This window comes from Artibeus jamaicensis, unplaced genomic scaffold, assembly GCF_021234435.1.
Source record: "Artibeus jamaicensis isolate MK-2021 breed Jamaican fruit bat unplaced genomic scaffold, CSHL_Jam_final contig_786, whole genome shotgun sequence".
Classification (NCBI taxonomy): Eukaryota; Metazoa; Chordata; class Mammalia; order Chiroptera; family Phyllostomidae; genus Artibeus; species Artibeus jamaicensis.
Genome location: NW_026521971.1, coordinates 1,093,402 through 1,110,692, shown reverse-complemented (window position 1 = coordinate 1,110,692; position 17,291 = coordinate 1,093,402). Strand labels below are relative to the sequence as shown.

The 17,291-nt window shown below is 49.4% G+C and overlaps 1 protein-coding gene across 4 annotated transcripts in view; it reads right to left on the bottom strand.

Annotated features, from left to right (window-relative positions):
• Positions 1–9,835: 9,835 nt before the first annotated feature.
• Positions 9,836–17,291, bottom strand: part of CDC42SE2 (CDC42 small effector 2) — an 87,172-nt gene continuing 79,716 nt past the window's right edge. For 3 of the 4 annotated variants that reach the window (XM_037129854.2, XM_037129857.2, XM_037129858.2), the window contains 3 exons: positions 15,458–15,559; positions 12,785–12,891; positions 9,836–12,103 (listed from right to left, as the gene is read on the bottom strand). In XM_037129854.2, the coding sequence (XP_036985749.1) occupies positions 12,793–12,891; positions 15,458–15,559 (201 nt within the window). In that variant the 3' untranslated portion in view covers positions 9,836–12,103; positions 12,785–12,792. The remainder of the gene's footprint in view (positions 12,104–12,784; positions 12,892–15,457; positions 15,560–17,291) is intronic. The other variant, XM_037129856.2, reaches the window with a different exon arrangement.

Genomic DNA, 17,291 nt, shown 5'->3' with positions numbered 1-17,291 from the left:
CCAGGAGCCCAGATCCAGAACGTGAGGGGACGACCAGCAGGACAGTGTGGGGACGACTGCCGGGGCGGGAAGGAACCTGGAGACTGAGCGGCAAGGTGCCCGGGGCAGCGCCAGGCCGCACTGCAGCATTTCAGAAGGGGTGGCGCTGAGCAGACGCCGCGTCTGCGAGACAAGACACACCCTCTGCAGTTGCAGTTTCCGAATTTGCTTATGAGGACAATGTTGCCATCAAGAGGGCCTCCAAACAGTCTGTTCTCTTGTTAGGAGAGCCGAGCGTATATTTGTATGTTCATACTTGAAATATATATAATAGAATACTACAAATATATTGCAAAAAACTTATTTTAAGTTATAAAATGACAAAAATCAACAATTTAAAAAGTGGCCAAAAAACATGAATAGACATTTCCTCAAGACATAGAGATGGCCAGTGAGCACATAAAAAGTCGCTCCGCATCATTAAGCCTGAGGGACATGCAAACCAAAACCACAATGAGATACCACCTCACATCCAGTAAGGTGCCCACTATCAAAACAATAGGAGAAAGCGTCGGGCAGGGTGCAGGGGTGGTGTGGTGCAGCCGCCGGGGAGGACAGTGTGGGTGGGGGGTCCTCGGAAAACCAGCGGTGCCGACCCGGCGGACCCGTCTGGGGGTGTCCCCACGGGAGCCGGGAGCAGAGCCTCACGGAGACCGCGTGTGCGCCCACGTCCGCCGCGGCGCCGGTCGCATTGTGGTGGCAGCGGCCCCAGTGCCGTCCGCAGACACCCAGGTGCGTGGACCGGGGCATGGACGTAAATGGAAACCGTTCGCCCTAACGGGGAGAGAGATTCCGACGTTGCCTACAACGTGGTGAACCTTGAGAGCAGCCCAGCCAGGTGAAATACGCAGGAGCAGGACAGATGAAAAGGGCCTGGGGGTTGGCTGCACAGTGATGTACACGTATGAAGTAATGCACACTTAAAAATGGTTGAGTCAGTAAACTTGTGTTTGTGTATTTACAATTTTTCTAATGCCAAAAACCACTCCAGGAAGGTGAGCAAATGTTTGTGGTGAGCTGCCGCCGGAGGGGCGGACGGAAAACCAGCAGGCAGCGGGGGAGGGTTCAGCTCGTGAGGCCAGATGCCCGCTCAGGGCCACTGCACACGCCCAGGGAAAAACCCAACTCCAGACCTGCCCCGTGTGTCCCCCGGCAGTGCCCTGGGGACAGTGAACTGCTAGTCCACTCTGGGGCTGCGCCAGGGGCAAAGCTTCGCGGGTAACCTGACCTCGGGTGTTCACCCAGCCTGTCGAGCGCTTCATCAGGCCGAGGTGCTAACAAGCTGTGAAGAGTAGTTAGTTTTCTCTCATCAAAGGTTAGACATTTAAACCCTAGCTGAGCTCATGGTGCCCTTTGAGAGGCAGCGTGAGCAGAGCCACAGAGCTCTCTGTGGCAGGAAGCGTGAGCAGGGACAGGTCCCGAGGGGCAGCAGTCGGGATCCTGTGTGGACACCCTGCTGGAAGCAGAATCCTGACCATCCTCTCTGGCCTCTGACCTCCGACCTCCTGAGGCTCCCCCGCACCCCAACCCCGACCCACCCACAGGGTCCAGGTCTGGACCCTGGTGTTGGTCCTGCTGCTAGGTTGTTCTAGGACTCTGGGCTACTGCCGCTTTTCTTTTCCGTATTTTTTACTCGATACTTGGAGAAGTGCTTTGCGTTGGTTCACCCTGCCTACACCTTTGGGTTTGAAGAGCAGAGTGTCCTCCCAGGTCTTGGGGGCTTGGACCACAGTGCTGGGCCCAGGCTCCACCCGGGCAGGAAGTGTGAGGCTTCAGAGCAGGTGTGTCCCCTGCACCCCTGGCTCCGTGCTGCCCGCTGTCTCCACATCTGGGGGGCCGGCCTCCTGCGGGAGGAGCACTGGCAGGCGGCTGGCCAACACGGCCTGCGCCCGGTTCTTCTCCAGCTCTGCATTCCACCCACAAGCTCGCCTGCCCTCCCTTGTGTTGTGATAACCACCACCCCCCATTCCCTTTTCTACAGCAGCTATTCCTTCCCAACCCGCAGGGTCCAGGTGGGACTGTGGGTCACAGTCACCTGCCCCCGGCCCCCGACACATGAGCACTGAGGCCTTGCCTGGAATTCCTAGCATTCAGGTCAGGGTCTGACCTCATGTGACCCAGGACGTTTCTCTCACACTCCCAGACAAAGAGGCCCAGTTACCAGCCTCTGGACCCTGAGCAGGGAGTCTGCCTGGGCACCTGTGAAACTGGGAGATGAGCGAAGCCCAGGCCTGGGCATGACCGGCATGTGCCAACAGTGTCCTCACCCCCCAACCCCCCCATGCAGCCCCAGCTGGACACCACTGAGCTGCCCTTCCCACTGCCACCCACCAGGCCGGGCCTCTGAGGTGCCTTGACTGTCTGCAACTAAAATGTCTAATGAATGAACCAATAATTGACACTTTACCAGAAGTTCTACTTGTGTTTATTTCTTAAGACCAGAAAGAAAAAAAAGAATTCAGGATCAATTTGTTACTGTTTTTACCCCATTTCAGCAGGAGCCTGTGCTTCCGTTTTCCTCTCACTAGTGCTTGCAAAGCTTTAATTTTATGATGTACCAAGTGTCTGAGGAACCTGCTGGCGAGTGGCCTTGAACTAGACAGGAACCTCTGCCTGTTGTCTGTCGTGCGTTGTATCTGAGAGCTGCCAGAGAGCACTGACACGGAGAAAGTCCACGGAGCTCACCTCCGAGCACAGGACGGAGGCAGCGACACCAGGGAAGAACAGAGCTGTCCGCCTCGGAAAATCCAGGTCAGGAACACCCCTGGGTTTGCTCAGTCCCCGCAGCGCAGGGGGCTTGCTCGGGCTGGTTTCCCGAATGACTGGCTGGGGCTGCCTGGGTTCTCCCCTCGCTCGGTGCCACCCTGCCGGGAAAGCCCCGCGTCCACGTTGCTCCCGGTGTGGTGCTCCTCCCTGGGAAGGCTGCGTCGGGACCCGTCTCCTGCCACGTGTGATGCCCGAGGCTCCTGTTGAAAATGCCACCTGGTTTTCCCACGTGTCTCAGGATTCGCTTTCCCTTAAGTCCCTGCCACACGCCTGGCCCGGTGGGGATGCTCAAGTACAGCATCCTGTCACCGCACCAGTGCTGCCAGCCTGTGCAGGGGCCAGAGGAGTGAGCACACCTCCATCTCGGGGGGCTGGGCTGTCGTGTGTGTAACAGCCTGAGCTCAGGCCTCTTGGGTTTCTGCTTCCAAGGCCGGTCACATTCCTGTGTGCTTTCTAACAAGGTCTGAATCCTGAAGGCATCATTTCTGCCCCCAGTGTTGGGCCCCGGTTGTCCCGATTACAGTTCCTCCCAGTAGGCACTTAGATGAGGATTCCAGAGCAGAGGAGGCGGCGGGGGGTCGACATTTCTCGGCTGGTGCCCAGGTCCAGTCTGAGGCAGTGCACGCTTGGGCAGACTGTGAATGTCACCTTTCTTGGTGCTTCCCTTCGCTACTTTCCCTCTCTGCCACTGCCTTCGGATGAGTTCATCTGGCCTGTCGTTGACTTTGTCTCTATGAATTTGGCTACTTTAAATATATAAGGGCATCATAAAGCGAATCACACAGTATTTGGCTTTTTGTAACTGGCTTGTTTCACTTGTCGTAATGTCTGTCCCTAAGGGTCATCTGTTTTGTGGCATGTGTCAGAATTTCATTTTTAAAGGCAGGCTAGTATTCTGTCGTACAGCACGTTTTACTTTTCCATCCAGCTCCTGATGGGCTCTCGGGTTGCTTGTGTCTCTTGGCCGTTGTGAACAGTGCTGCAGTGAACACGGGTGTGCAGATGTGTCTGCTGCTCTCGGCCCTTTGGGAGACACATCGGATGTGGGATTGCTGGGTCACAAGCTGGTGGGGTTTTTAAAATTTTTTGAGGAACCTCCATGTTTTCCATGGCAGGTGCACCATTTTTAAATTCCTACCAACCGTGCAAAGAGTTCAGAATTCTCCGCATCCTCGCCAACACTTGATTTTTCTTTTTAATAGTAGCCACCTTAACGGATGTGAGGCGACATCTCATTAGTTTTCATGTGCACCTCCTTCGTGGTTAGTGCTTATTGGCCACTTGTGTGTCATCTTTGTTGAAATGTCTGTTGTCGTCCTTTGCCCATGTTTTGATTGGGTGGCTTTCTTGTTGAGTTGTAGGAAGTCTTTCTGCGTACTGGGTACAAGCCCTGACCAGGGGCGTGGTTTGCAGGTCCGCCCTCCGGCCCTGTGGGCTGCCGTCTCGCACCGTTTTGTCCTTCGACGCCGTGTTTAGTTCCATGGGGTCCGGTTTGGCTACTCTTTTTCTCCTGGTGCCTGTGCTTGTGCTGTCAGGTCCAAAAACCAGCGTCAAATCCACTGGCATGAAGCATCTCCCCAGTGTTTCTTCTGAGAGTTTCATAGTTTTAGGTCTTACGTTGACGTCTGCTCCATTCAGTGTTTGTGTATGTTGCGTAGGTTTGTGTCAGGTAAGGCGTGCAGGGTCTCCGAGTGCTCACCCCCAGGTGGGTGCGTGGAATGCCCCATGGACTGGTTTGTGTGGGCGGGGCCTCGGGACGTGAGTGGGACCGGTGCTGTAAGGGGGGCTTCGGAGACACCCCTCGCCTCTCACCGTGCGGGGCGCAGCAAGGCCATACCACGTAGGAGGCAGCCACGCTGGCACCTTGACCTTGGACTGTTTAGTCTCCAGAACTGTTAAGAAGTAGAGTTCTGCTGTTTATAAGCAGGTGTGGAATGGTTTTGTTCTAGCAGCTGGAACAGACTAAGACATGACCCACTTCTAACTGTTTCACATGTGGACACATCAACATCCCAGCGCCATTTTTTGAAAGGAGCAGCTTTGTGTCACTGAGCGCTCTTGGCATCCTTGCTGAAAATCACTGACCCTACACAGTTTATTTCTGGCGTTTCTGGGTTCTCTGTTCTATTCCATTGTTTGGTCTGTCTTTTGTGCTGGTACCACACTAATTACTGTAGATCATCATGTTTTGAAATCAAGTATGGTACCTACAACATTGTTCTTTTTCAAGATTATTTTGGCTCTTCAGTGTCCCTTGAGACTCCACATGAATGATAAGGATGTATTTTTCTATACCTGGAATAAATAAATAAAGCCCCTGGGATTTTGGTAGCAATTCCATCAACTCTGTGGATCGGATGGTACTGCTATCTTAATCTTAAATCTTCTAGTTCATGAACACACAGTGTCTTTCAATTTATTTGTCCTTAATTTCTTTCACTAATTTACGGTTTTCAGTGGACGAGTCTTTTGCCTCAAATTTATTCCTAAGTATTGTATTCTTTTAGATGCCGTTATAAATGGAATTGTTTTCTGCATTTTCCAGGTTGCTCGCTGCTTGTGTGCAGAAACCTCTGGTGTTCGTGTTGACTCCGTGCCCTGCAGCTCTGCGGGGTTTGTTCATTCCAGCCGTGGGGGGTGGCTCACCTCCGGGGCTTCCCCTAAATCGGGTCGTGGTTTTCCATTTGGATGCCTTTTTTTTTTCTTGACTAGCTGAACTGGCTAGGACTTTCAGTGTTTTGTTTTAGAAAATCATTCTCCTAGATTTTGTTTAATCATCTGCCCATGTTCTCATTTAGCTCACTGAGCATATTTAAGAGTTTTAAATTCTTTCTCAGGGCGGGGGGGGGGGGAAGAGAAAAAAAATGTACTTGAAAAGTAACTAAATAAAATTTAAAAAAAAAAAATTCTTTCTCAAGTCAGAGGTGTATTTTGTTAAGCTTGGTTTCTGACGACTTAGTTTGTGCCTTTGAATGGGCCGTGGTTTGTTTCTGTGTATGTCTTGTGATCTTTTGCTGGGATTTAGGTATTTGAAACTGTGCCTCTCCCAATCTTAGGACTGAGTGGCTTCACACAGGGGCCCTTCACCCATCAACCTGACTGAAAGGCCTCTCAGGGCTGCTGTTAAATGTTTGTATTTATGTAGAGTCTCATTCCTGCTTGTTCTCAGAATGAGTTTCTGTTGCCTTCCTCCGCCTGTAGTCTACCCCGAGACACCTACGGGCCCGCAGACCAGCTACAACGCAGACACACACCCACTCGCGTCTTCAGCAGCCTTCCACCTGCTTCCACGTCACGCCACCGTCCACATCCCTGCCCGGAGACAGCAGCACTGACCTCTCCACCTGCCCATGAGGGTGGCTCTTTCTTTATTGCATTCGCTTGGTTCATGCAGCTTCTTAACTAGCTGCTAGAGTTCTCTCGAAGCTTTTTGGTTTACTGAGTGTTTCTGTGGGGAAACAAGGGCCTGGAGTTCCTTACTGCGCTCTCTTGCTATTGCCTAGTATTTCTTGTTTAAGATGTTTTGTTTTAGATCACTGCTATGAAATTAACCGTGTTACAAAGAAACTGGAATCCAAACCGGACAGACGGGCATCATGTGGAAAGTCCCTCGTCCACCGCTCACTCCCTCCCACTGCCGAGGCAGGGCCGTCAGCCTCGAGGTTGCCTTCGAAGGGCCGAATGCAATGTTGGGACTGTACAGATGTCACTGCTCCTTAACTAGGGACAAGGAGCTCGGCGCTGCTGCCGGGTGGAAACAAGGAGCCGGGCGGATGAAAGAAGGCAGAGGCCGGATTGGCCCGTGGGCCTTGTGTCTGCCACCTGTGTGCTAACGGTAAATACTTGGAGTTATTTGCATTTTGAATTCACTGAGGGTTACCTCCTTAATTTTAAAAAAGGTCGATTTACTTTCTCATTCCTCGATTTACAAATGATTTTATACCATAAAAGATGAAGCTTATAATAGACTTGTCTTTTCTTCAGAACAGTTATGGTTAAATTTTTACACTTCCATTATTCTCACAACTTTAAAAGATCAGTTTTAATTTTTTATTATTCGAGAGAGAGAGAGAGAGAGAGAGAGAGAGAACGTGCAATTTGTTGTTCCACTCATGATATATTCACTGGTTGATTCTTGTATGTGCCTTGACTGGGGATTGAACCTGTTGCCTCGGCGCATCAGGGCAGTGCTCCGATCAACTCCGCTCCCTGGCCAGGGGCAAAGGACCATTTTCAACACGTGCCTGCACGGACAGCACTTTGTGAACTCCCAGTTTGGGTAGAAATTAGCACTCACACTCCGCCATTTCTTTTCTGCTGCACTGTCTTGTGTCACCATTTCTCAAATTTATGTTGTTCTGTGACTATAATTCTTTCATGCTTTTTTTAAGGCTGGAATATTGTAATTATGTACCTATAATTCACTGTACAACCAAAATGTTATCAGCTCTTAAATAATTGTCACTAAAACTGCCTCGTACATGACAATTTTCTACTTTACTAGATTTCATTCAGAAAACATTATTTACTTGCCTAGCTGACCCTGTTCTAGGGGCCCGGGGCACACCCGTTGGTCACTCACAACCATGTCATAGCCTCGGCCGTCACTCCTCCCCCACGACCCCAGCGTGCCCAGCACTGCTGATCTCCCCTCCCAGTTACTTTCTGGGCTGGCTCACTGTCTCGCACCCACACCACTAGGTCGAAAGCTCCACAGATACAGGAATTTTGTTTACTGCTATATCCCCAGTGGGCACAGTGCTGGGTAAAAATTTGGGGGATGCAAAGATCTTTCAGCTGTTCAATGGTACCCCTTTAACTATGCTTCTTGCAACCAATTTCCTTAAAATCTTCTCATTTTAGGTAGATTTCTTTCTTGCAGTGTACTCTGAAGTACTTCCAGGTAGCAAGTCTGATCATCACCTGCCATCTCACTTGAGTTTGGCTGTAGACAGAATACTAGTTCAAGATCATGTTCTCTCACTAGTTTGAGGGGAGTGCTCTGTAATATTCTGGACCTCACTGTCGCTGCTGCTGCTGAGAAACCAGGGAACCCTCAGGAGGGGACCCCGCCACCCACCCCTGCTGCAGCAGACAGGCCCGTGGGGGGCTCTTGGCACAGAACCAGGGCGGAAGTGAAGGATTAGGTCCAGCCATCTGAAAGGCACGGGCACAGAAAGGCTGGATATGTTTATAGATGGATGAAATCAAGAGTTTTAAGAAAAGGGTGCCCTGGCTGATGTAGCTCAGTGGATTGAGCACGGGCCTGTGAAGCAGAGTTGCGGGTTCAATTCCTAGTCAGGGCACACGCCTGGGTTGCAGACCAGGTCCCCATAGGGGACACATGAAAGGCAACCACACACTGATGTTTCTCTCCCGCTCTTTCTCCTCCCTTCCCCTCTCTCTAGCAACCCCGTCTGGCCCCAAGGCAGGCTGTCAGTGCGGCTCGTGCCTGAGCCAGTGAGCATGTGAGACTCAGGGCCCCGTCACAGCCCTCGGGAATGCTGGAGCTTGGATTTATGAGAGGAAATGGGGGCAAGTCGGACGTGACTCCTGCTCTGAAATCGTCCCATCTTCCATCCAGGCCGCCCGCCACCCTCAGCAACTGCTGTGAGGGCCCAGGTCAAAGGTGCGAATCCTAGTCAGGAAGTAACTTTTCCTAATAAAATGATTGTTTTCCTAGGCATCAAAGGCAGGCCGGATAGAAAACTTCGAGACGATGAGATTAAGAGGACGCGAGTCAAGATGAAAGGGGTTGTATGTATCCGATAGAAAGCACTTAAAAAACAAAACTGCACAGTCTTGGAAACATCATGAAAACTAAAAGTTAAGGTGCCAAAGTATAAAAAGTTGGATTAACATGAGTCATTTAATAGTTTAAGTTCATCTCTTGCTGGAGCATTCTGAATGGAGACAATAAACTGAAGTCTGCTAAAAGCCTATTTTAACGAGAGGATATAATTTCCTTCTTGTTTATATGCTTTGTAGGTTTTTGCGAATTCTAGGCTGATGCTCTAGATTGGTCCTACTTTTCATGCTTGTCTGACGAGCCCTTTCGTCCACATTGTCCTCGGAAAACGTGCCCAGAATCGAGTTCGTGACACGTAAACATGAGTTTCTTCAGGTACTTTTTGTCAGTGTTTTGCCACCTTACAAGAAACTTCATCTTAACCCAATTTCCTCTTCAAGTCTTTGGGCCACGATGGAGGACTAAAATTACCAACACTCTTTGAAATACTCTTTCCCAATATTTTTCTCATCCATTTTTCTCTTTTAGAATATTGTACAGCAGTTCTCATGACGCAGACGAGACCCCACCTGCCAGTCTAACAGGACATATTTGGGGAGCAAGTAGATCTTTCCTTGAAAACCGTGGCTGCAGGGCTGGACAGGCCCCCCAGTTCCCACACCTGCCTCCAGCTGTGAGGGCCCACAGTGTCTCCACACCAAATGCTCCCCTGGGGACGGAGAAGCACTGTCCTAAACTCTTTCAGGGACGAACGTGAACCTGCCCAGACCTCCTGTGGTGACAGACACGTGCCACAGCTGTCTCAGGTGGGAGCCAGGAGCTCCGTGAGGCTATTAAACACTTGAAATGTGGAGAGTATGGCTAAGAATTCTCAACTTTAACTTAAATTCTACATATACTGTGAGGACAAAAGGCCTCAGCATGGAAAACTAACTTAAATTCTACATATACTGTGAGGACAAAAGGCCTCAGCATGGAAAACTGACTAGGTATCTGATTGATTCCTTTGTCTAGCAACATCGTAGACAAGTTTAACAATGAAAATTTGGAGAAAAGGGATGTTTCAGTAAAAAGTCCTATTTCCAAATATTTAAGGCTCATTTTGACTAGGCATGTGTTAATAAGTTAAAGATTTACAAGTTTAGAAATTTAAATTGTCAAGGGAAAAACGATAAATTATTTCTGCATGGCCTTACTATTAACAGAAAATATAAGAACGCTAAAAAAGTGCTCTCAGTGAATTCTGATACATAATTCCTTGAAAGAAAAGCCAAACCAGGATCAAAAGAAAACATTTATTGAATCAATACTTTCTTTTTAATATCTACAAGCCAACACTGAACTCATTTTATTCAAGAATGAACACAATGTACAAAAAAAAAAGTATGCTTATATTATAAAAATATGTCAATTTTATCTTTTGGGTGCTGAGCAGGTCATTTTAAACAACATCAAGGCAAACTTGCTCTGAAATGAAGCTGCTATAATTTAATAACAAAATGAAAGCTAATATACTCTCATATCTTTACAGGCCCACGGGTGACGCTGCACTGGAAATGCTGACCCAGGGCCAGAGCCGCCATTCCACGCGCTCGTGCCGGGACCACCTGTGGTCAGAACGCAGGTCACTGATAACAGACTCCGTGTCGTTGGTAAACCTCCATTCAGTTCCCCTTGTTTAACAGTTGTTATTAGCATCTACTTCAATACACTATTAACAGTCTACCCTATTTATTTAATTAGCTTCATTTTAAGACAAGAGGCATTGCCATGGGGACCACATGACTACCCGAGACTCGCAGCCCCACTGTGCGTGTGGGAAAGCGGTCTCCTCCACACTCTCACGTCGTCAAGCCTTCCTGAAAGATCTGTGTCCAAGGTTAGAATTTTTGGTAATTTTCTTCTTGAACTTACTGGCACCTTCCTTACCCTGGGCCCTTGCACACAGTGTGGCTGCACAGCGCAGCCTGCGGAGACACAGCTCCAATGCAGGCCAGGCATTTGGTCCTCGGAGAAGCAAAAAAAAGAGCGACTGGGAAACACAAATCATGAAAGGGACCATGGCTCCCTGTGTGGTTGTCCCAGGAGTTATATGACAAGTATAAAAACTACTAATTTTTAAAGTCAAAGTAGACTAAATGGCACCAGTGCTGACAATGTCAAGAAACTCCAGCCCATCAGTTAAGGAGCCGGCACACAGCAGCGTCCGGCCAGGAGGCTGGGGAGCAGGTGGTGCAGACTTGCTCTCCAGCGAATTCCAGAACGCAGCGCCCACTCAGCAAATTAATGACACCGGAGAATTAAAGTTTAGAAGTTATTAAGCTGCAAAATGCCTATTTCTACTACTAAGCATAAATGTTCTTCCTTGACAGATTCTCTCCCTGGGGGAGGCTCACGCGTGCAGGGGCACAAGGGCCGAGGGCCGGAGAACCGGGAGCAGCGATTTGCCTGCACAGACCCTGTCTGTGCTCACAAGTTGCCTTTTCACAGAACCTGGGACCGAGGGGAAGGAGTTTTTTTAAAGGTAATTGAAAGTGATCATTCTTCTAACTCCTTAGCACTGAGTTTTCAAAGAGGCCCCATCTGCTTCATGGACTGTTAACCCGACCACGTGTAGTTACCTGGGGCTGACGTGGACACGGGATTTTACATGTCAACACGAATGCAAACCACCGACTGGTGGAAGAATAAACAGATTTTGGAACCAAAGCCAAGGTTTTTCTCACCTATTCCACAGCCACTGTTCTCAGGGGCAACAACTCCGGTCAGTGGGCTGCTCCCAATATGCGGAGGGTGGGAAGGTCAACAACCTGGCTACCGGGTACCATGACACTGACACACAGTCAAGACACCGGGGACAGACTGAGCGCACAGGGAGACAGAGCGCCCAGAGCTGCTCCGCTCCTGGGTCCTCGCTCGCAAAATAAATAGAGTGAACATTTACAACAGAAGGCAGGCCTCGTGAATGCAAGCTCTCCTTTTACTATAATTCTAACTGCACAGTCCTTCCTAAGGAGCGGCACGTCACCTTCTGTGTGCACGGGCGTGGCCTGGCTATGGGGGCCCCCCGCACGCGGCCACCTCAGAAAGCATGCAGACGTCTCTGCCGAAGTTTCAATGAACAAAAATGATCCTTGTGGATCTCACACCGTCCAAAATATACATAAAGGTGACAAATTACAGCTAATAGCAGGTCCTTGCTTACCAATAAAATCATAAGGGAGGTGGAAAGAGATACTTAAAAAGAAAATGCAAAATAGTGCTAGCATTCACACAAAGATCATGCTAAAGGTCAGACCCATGTTGATAAAAATTGAAGCCACGATGTAAAGAACTATGTCCATGAGTCCAAGGGTGCGCAGGGCCACCGAAGGGGAGGCAGGGGACACTGGCGGTGGCCGCTCCGGCGCAGCCGTGATGTCTCGCTGGAGCAATCACAACGGGAGGGACACGACACCATGTCACTTCTTTTTTTGTATTTGAAAAGAAAATCACGACAAAAAAAAAGAATTTAAACAAAATGGAAAAAGGAAACAACTTCACAATGACCTACAAAACCAAAAGAAGAATCCAAATTATTTTACACTTTAAGGGTTCATACTTTTTAAAAGCTGATTATGAAAGGTTTATCAATAGCAGGATGTTAAATATAAAGTTATTTCACTACACATAGGATCTATGCAGTACCGACACTAGAAATAATAATTACCCCTATTCAGAGGACACAAAATGAGAAACTCGTCCCCGGAATCTCAGTCCAAGCCTCCCCCCAGCAGGCGTCCCGGTGCGTTTCAAGTTCTTCGTACGGGAAGGAACCGCCCAGAACTAACTAACCCTCAGCCTGCAGCGGGGCCAGTGACCATCACCTGAAACATTTGGCCGAATAAAAATACTTCTGCCGTGTGTTCACCTTTTTTTAAAAAAACAAAATATAGTTGACCCTTGAACAAAATTGGGGGTGGGGTACTGTACCCCCCACCCTCTGACTCCCTCAAACTGCACTGCTGACAGCCCACTGCCGACCAGGAGCCTTAGCAGTTGACCGACCTGTAGTTCGTGTACGTACTGTTATAGACGGCATTCTCACAATAAAGTTAGCCAGAGAAAAGGAATTTGTTCTTAACGAAAATACATTTACAGTGTTTACAGACAAATATCCGTGTACAAGGACCTGTGCGGTCCAAACCCACGTTCAAGGGCCGGCCGGCCGTGCTGCCCGGCGGTACTCACTGGAGGGGCTATCCCGCCTTCGTGTCCACCAGCTGCATCTGCACGCCGGCAGACATGCCGCCCCCGTAGCCCCCCTTGGACTGCATCTGGTTCTGAATGGAGCTGACCTGAAACAAGACAAAGTGAGGAATTAAAGGCCAATGCAACTAACCAATTCTTGTCTCCATATTTTGGCTACATTTTTAAGAAGGGTACTTTATAGGAAAATAATCTATAAAAGTAGATTTTTAAAGACATAAAATTTTAGAATAAAAGACTTCATTAAGTATGACAGCAAATACCGAAGCTAGTAATGAAAATGTTTTGCCACACTCCCCACCTTCTCTGCTTCCCAGATATTAAAAAACCATGTTGGTGATTCAGAAGGCCCTTAGTAACGTTTCAAAATAAGTCAAAAGTATGAATCAACTCAGCTCTAGTGCCTCAACCTTAAGTATCTTAATTTACATATACCTCACATATACCATCACCTTGGTTACTTATTAACACAATCAAAAAACAAAAGTAAGTATACGTCTAATGCAGTAATATTTACACACGTGAATACTTGATACAGTCTGACAAACTAGGGGAGTCTAAGAATCCGAAGACTCGTCCTGGATTCACACAGTGGTGCGCTCTACCCTCTCTGGGTCCAGACTTCTTGGCGGTACCACGGTTAACATGCTCATCTCTCTGCACTACATTACTGGGCTGTGTTCTGACAGACTGTGAGATACATGGACACTTTCTTTGCTGAAGCCAAGGCACAAAGCCGTCTGCAGACTGTGGCGCGCTCTCAGTGCGTCCTCACCACTGCAGCCTCGCCGCACCAGTCACGTGCAGTCTGGAAGCAGAGGAGGGCAGCGCAGCGAGGAGTCAGAGCCCCTTCCGCCAGTCAGCTGTCCCAGACGTCACGGGTCTACGTAAAACAATCTCGACATTTTTACCTGATGCCATGTACACTTTTTCCCTCCAAAGTCAGTTTAATTTCAAACAGAAGCATGTGGGTTGGATGTATCAGGGTGTCTCTGGGGACACAGTATTCAAACACACTCTAGGGCTCCATTGTAAAAAGGGGCACAGACCCTTCTAGCGAGGAGTGAGCACGAAAGGCAGCTTTGGGAACAAAGGTGTACTCGGGGAGAAACTACAAGTCATCCGACCGCCTGGCAACCTGTGTGGCTGCGTCACAGGCACCCTCAGCCTGGTCCTAAGTCCAGCTGCTCAGCTCTTAAATATTCCCTTGGACACACAGCACGTCTGTGGGTCTGTCTTATTTGCACTATCACTGCACAGGAGAAGAGAGTGTTCTCACCCGATCAGCCTTCTGCAGCTTAGAACCATCAATGAGAGTGCAGGAGACAGATTTCACAAAACCCAGCCTAACCAGAACTGAGTGGGGGTTGGGGGGGGAACTGCGGCTTTAGAGGCGGCAACCACCTAGTAAAACAACTAATACAAGCAATGACTACAAAAAGCTTTTTTAGTTCTGAACAGCATAAAAATCCCACCTCGGCAGACAGGTGCTGCGCAGAGACTGCAGGTGCAACCCCCCCGCCCACACACACAGGCCCGCTGACCCTGCGTCCACCTTGGCGGGACAGACCGAGTTCCACCGACACCGGTGGCCAGCGACAGAGTTACGCACAGCGATGGGACGCTCTCCCTGGGCAGGGAATGCCAGATGGGAAATTCTGAACTCTGTATAAGTAAGGTTTTAAAAATAAACACCATGAACTAAACAGTTAAAGTTTTAAAAAACCTGAAGTGAGAAAGACATCTGTTGACAGGATATCAGAACTGACCACGGACGGTGACTCTGAAGCATCTAATAACTAACAAGTCACAGGGCCCCACCTGGTCCCCGCAGGCTGCGCTGACCCCGGACACCAAGCCGCTGCTCTGCACTCACGCAGCCTCCTGACGCCCCTCGGCTGCACAAGCAGCAGCTGAGTGAAACAAAGTACTTTCCCTGCAAAACTTCAAACAGGCTGTTTCCCACAGAGGACATAGATGTCATTCCTTTGCTTACCAGTAACTGACCTGACCAAGTTGTCTGCCTATCCAGGACACTGACCTGTTTTAAAAATCTGTTCTCTTGTTAAGCCTTCTGTTAGTGCTGTCCAGGGAGTGAGTGTGTCCAGTGGGCCACAACTTGTTTATAAAGGCGCCTCACCTTCGGGTTCTAAACGCTGTGGGGACGTTCAAACACCTGGGTACTTAGGACGCAGGGGAAAGAGGCCCTCGGGACTTAATGGCTCGTTCCAGGGCCCTGCCCTTTCCGACACTTCCACTGGACTGCACTCCATTGTCCTCAGTAAAATTAAGGAATAAAAGACTTCGGCTGATTAAACCTCAAGTCTATTCTAAAATTCACTGATATATCTACAAAAGACAGCCAAGAGATGTTTTTTACTCTCATTCTTCCTAGTTTACTTTCAAAACCCTTAAGGTATGTATTCAGGAGAAAGGCACCTATGACGAGATTAGTACCAAAGACAGAAACACACACATAACTCAGCAAATTAGATGGGAGGTCACTATTTCATTTTTCCCTTTATTCTCTTTGATGCTGACATTATGGATCTGTATATTCGATGTGGACGGAGTCATCTAGCATCGCACAGCGTGGGACGCAGGTTTCGCGTCCCTGTGCCCAAGGCCTCCTCCGCACGTCCCATCGGCACTTACTGAGTTCATCCCACTGAACAGGTCTCCTGACCCCACGTGAGCTGTGTGTACGAAATTGGTCGGCTCCCCGATCATACTTCGGTCAATCCGCCGCCGCCGCTTCTAAAACGTGAGAACAATGTGTTGAGAAAATCGTATTAACAAAAAATGTGTGACTGGATGAATTACTTTGTTCAATAATACAATGAATTTTCCCAGGACACAAAATTACCTGAATCTTGGACCACAATTACTTTTTATGATAAAACCCCCAAGAGGATATACGCACAAAAAATGACTGAAGCAAAATAAGAAGTTCTTTGGAACTTAAAACAGATGATTTGGCCTCGCTTTGGTCTTCATCATACTAATAAAGTAATAACCACTGTTACTAGGAAAGATGCACTGGGGCTTGAGTGCGCGCCCATCTCGTGCCCACTGGGGACAGCAGCCCCCGCTCTCCGGGCCTGCGAGCCGGGCTCTGACGGGCGGGGCCCGGCCTGCAGGCTCCGAGCTCTGAGCAGCTCACTCAGCCTGCTCACTTTTCCTTGCATCAGCATCCTCCTGAAATTGCAGTCTGCCTCAAAGCTAAGGCAGATTAGGTATGAACTTGCTGGATTGGGTTGCCTTTCAACATAATATTTTTTGGTCTGGATCTCCTGAAATGTCGGTAAGATCCTGCTAAACCCTAAAAACTGATCCAGACTGACCCAGGTGACAGCTTCCTGGGATTAGCATGTGGTTTTCTACAAAGCCACAAAAGCAAACAGTCACGTGCTAACTTCATGCTCACTGCCCTGGAGCCTTGCTGCTGCAGAACCCCACACTGGCGACGACCAGGGTGCACCTTTCCCAAAGCCTTCCCGAGCACCGCAACCACTTGGCTCAGCCTGACACCCTTCTCCAGCAGGCAAGGGTGTATTTCAAAGAGTAAGACCTACTTCCAGGCCACTGGGAGCCTGGTCACCCCTCGCCCTGGGAACACGCGCGAGCATCACTGCCTCCAGAAGAGCGTGCTGAGCTTCGCAGAAGGCTACACTCGGCTCACTTCTCCACGTTAAGCCATTTCTCTGGCCACTGAGTGCAGGAAGATGCGCGCAGAGGACAGTCGCCTGGGCGCACTCCGGCCGCCCCTGCCCACCCTGACCTGTTTGAAAGCACGGACGGGTATGATCGTGAACCGACATGCTTGTGAAAGGGGTACTGGGACACACTCACAAGTAACATACAAACATTCCCAGTGCTGAGGACGTTCAAAAGCTGATGACTACACTGACTCAAACAGACTGCTCACACTGAAGAGCAAAGCACAGAAGAGAAGACTTGACTTGCATCGTAATGACTATGTTGGGTAATTTACTTATAAATCTGAAAAGAGCTTTAAAGTTGAACTCTTCTGAGTCAGGAGTCGCACTTTCCCTTTCGTACCGGGAGGTTTCTTCTGCCCTCTGGTCTCACCCAGACTTTTAGGTACAAAGGTGGGAGCTCTCAGCCCTCCGTCCGGAAGGCCGGAGGGAGCACAGCTCGCAAAGCAGGGCTGTGGTGCGGCAGCTTTTAAAGGCTACTCCACAGCAGCCGGTGGCAGAAAGCTGGGCGGAGGGGCCGACGGCAATTCACTAGGATGCTGGTGGAAGGAGACTGGGTTCGACTGACAGCAGCTATGGGACGGAGTGGGGAGATCTGAGAGGTGTTCGGGGGATGAAACAAACAGCATGGCTTGTTGGCCGGATTTGGGAATTGAGGGAAACAGCAGAGCGAGGCACAGATTTCAGATCTGAGAGGCATGTGTACAGTTCGCTGGGCCACAGTCCCGGAAGAGGACCAGGCTCCAGGAAGATACGAGACCCAGTTTAAG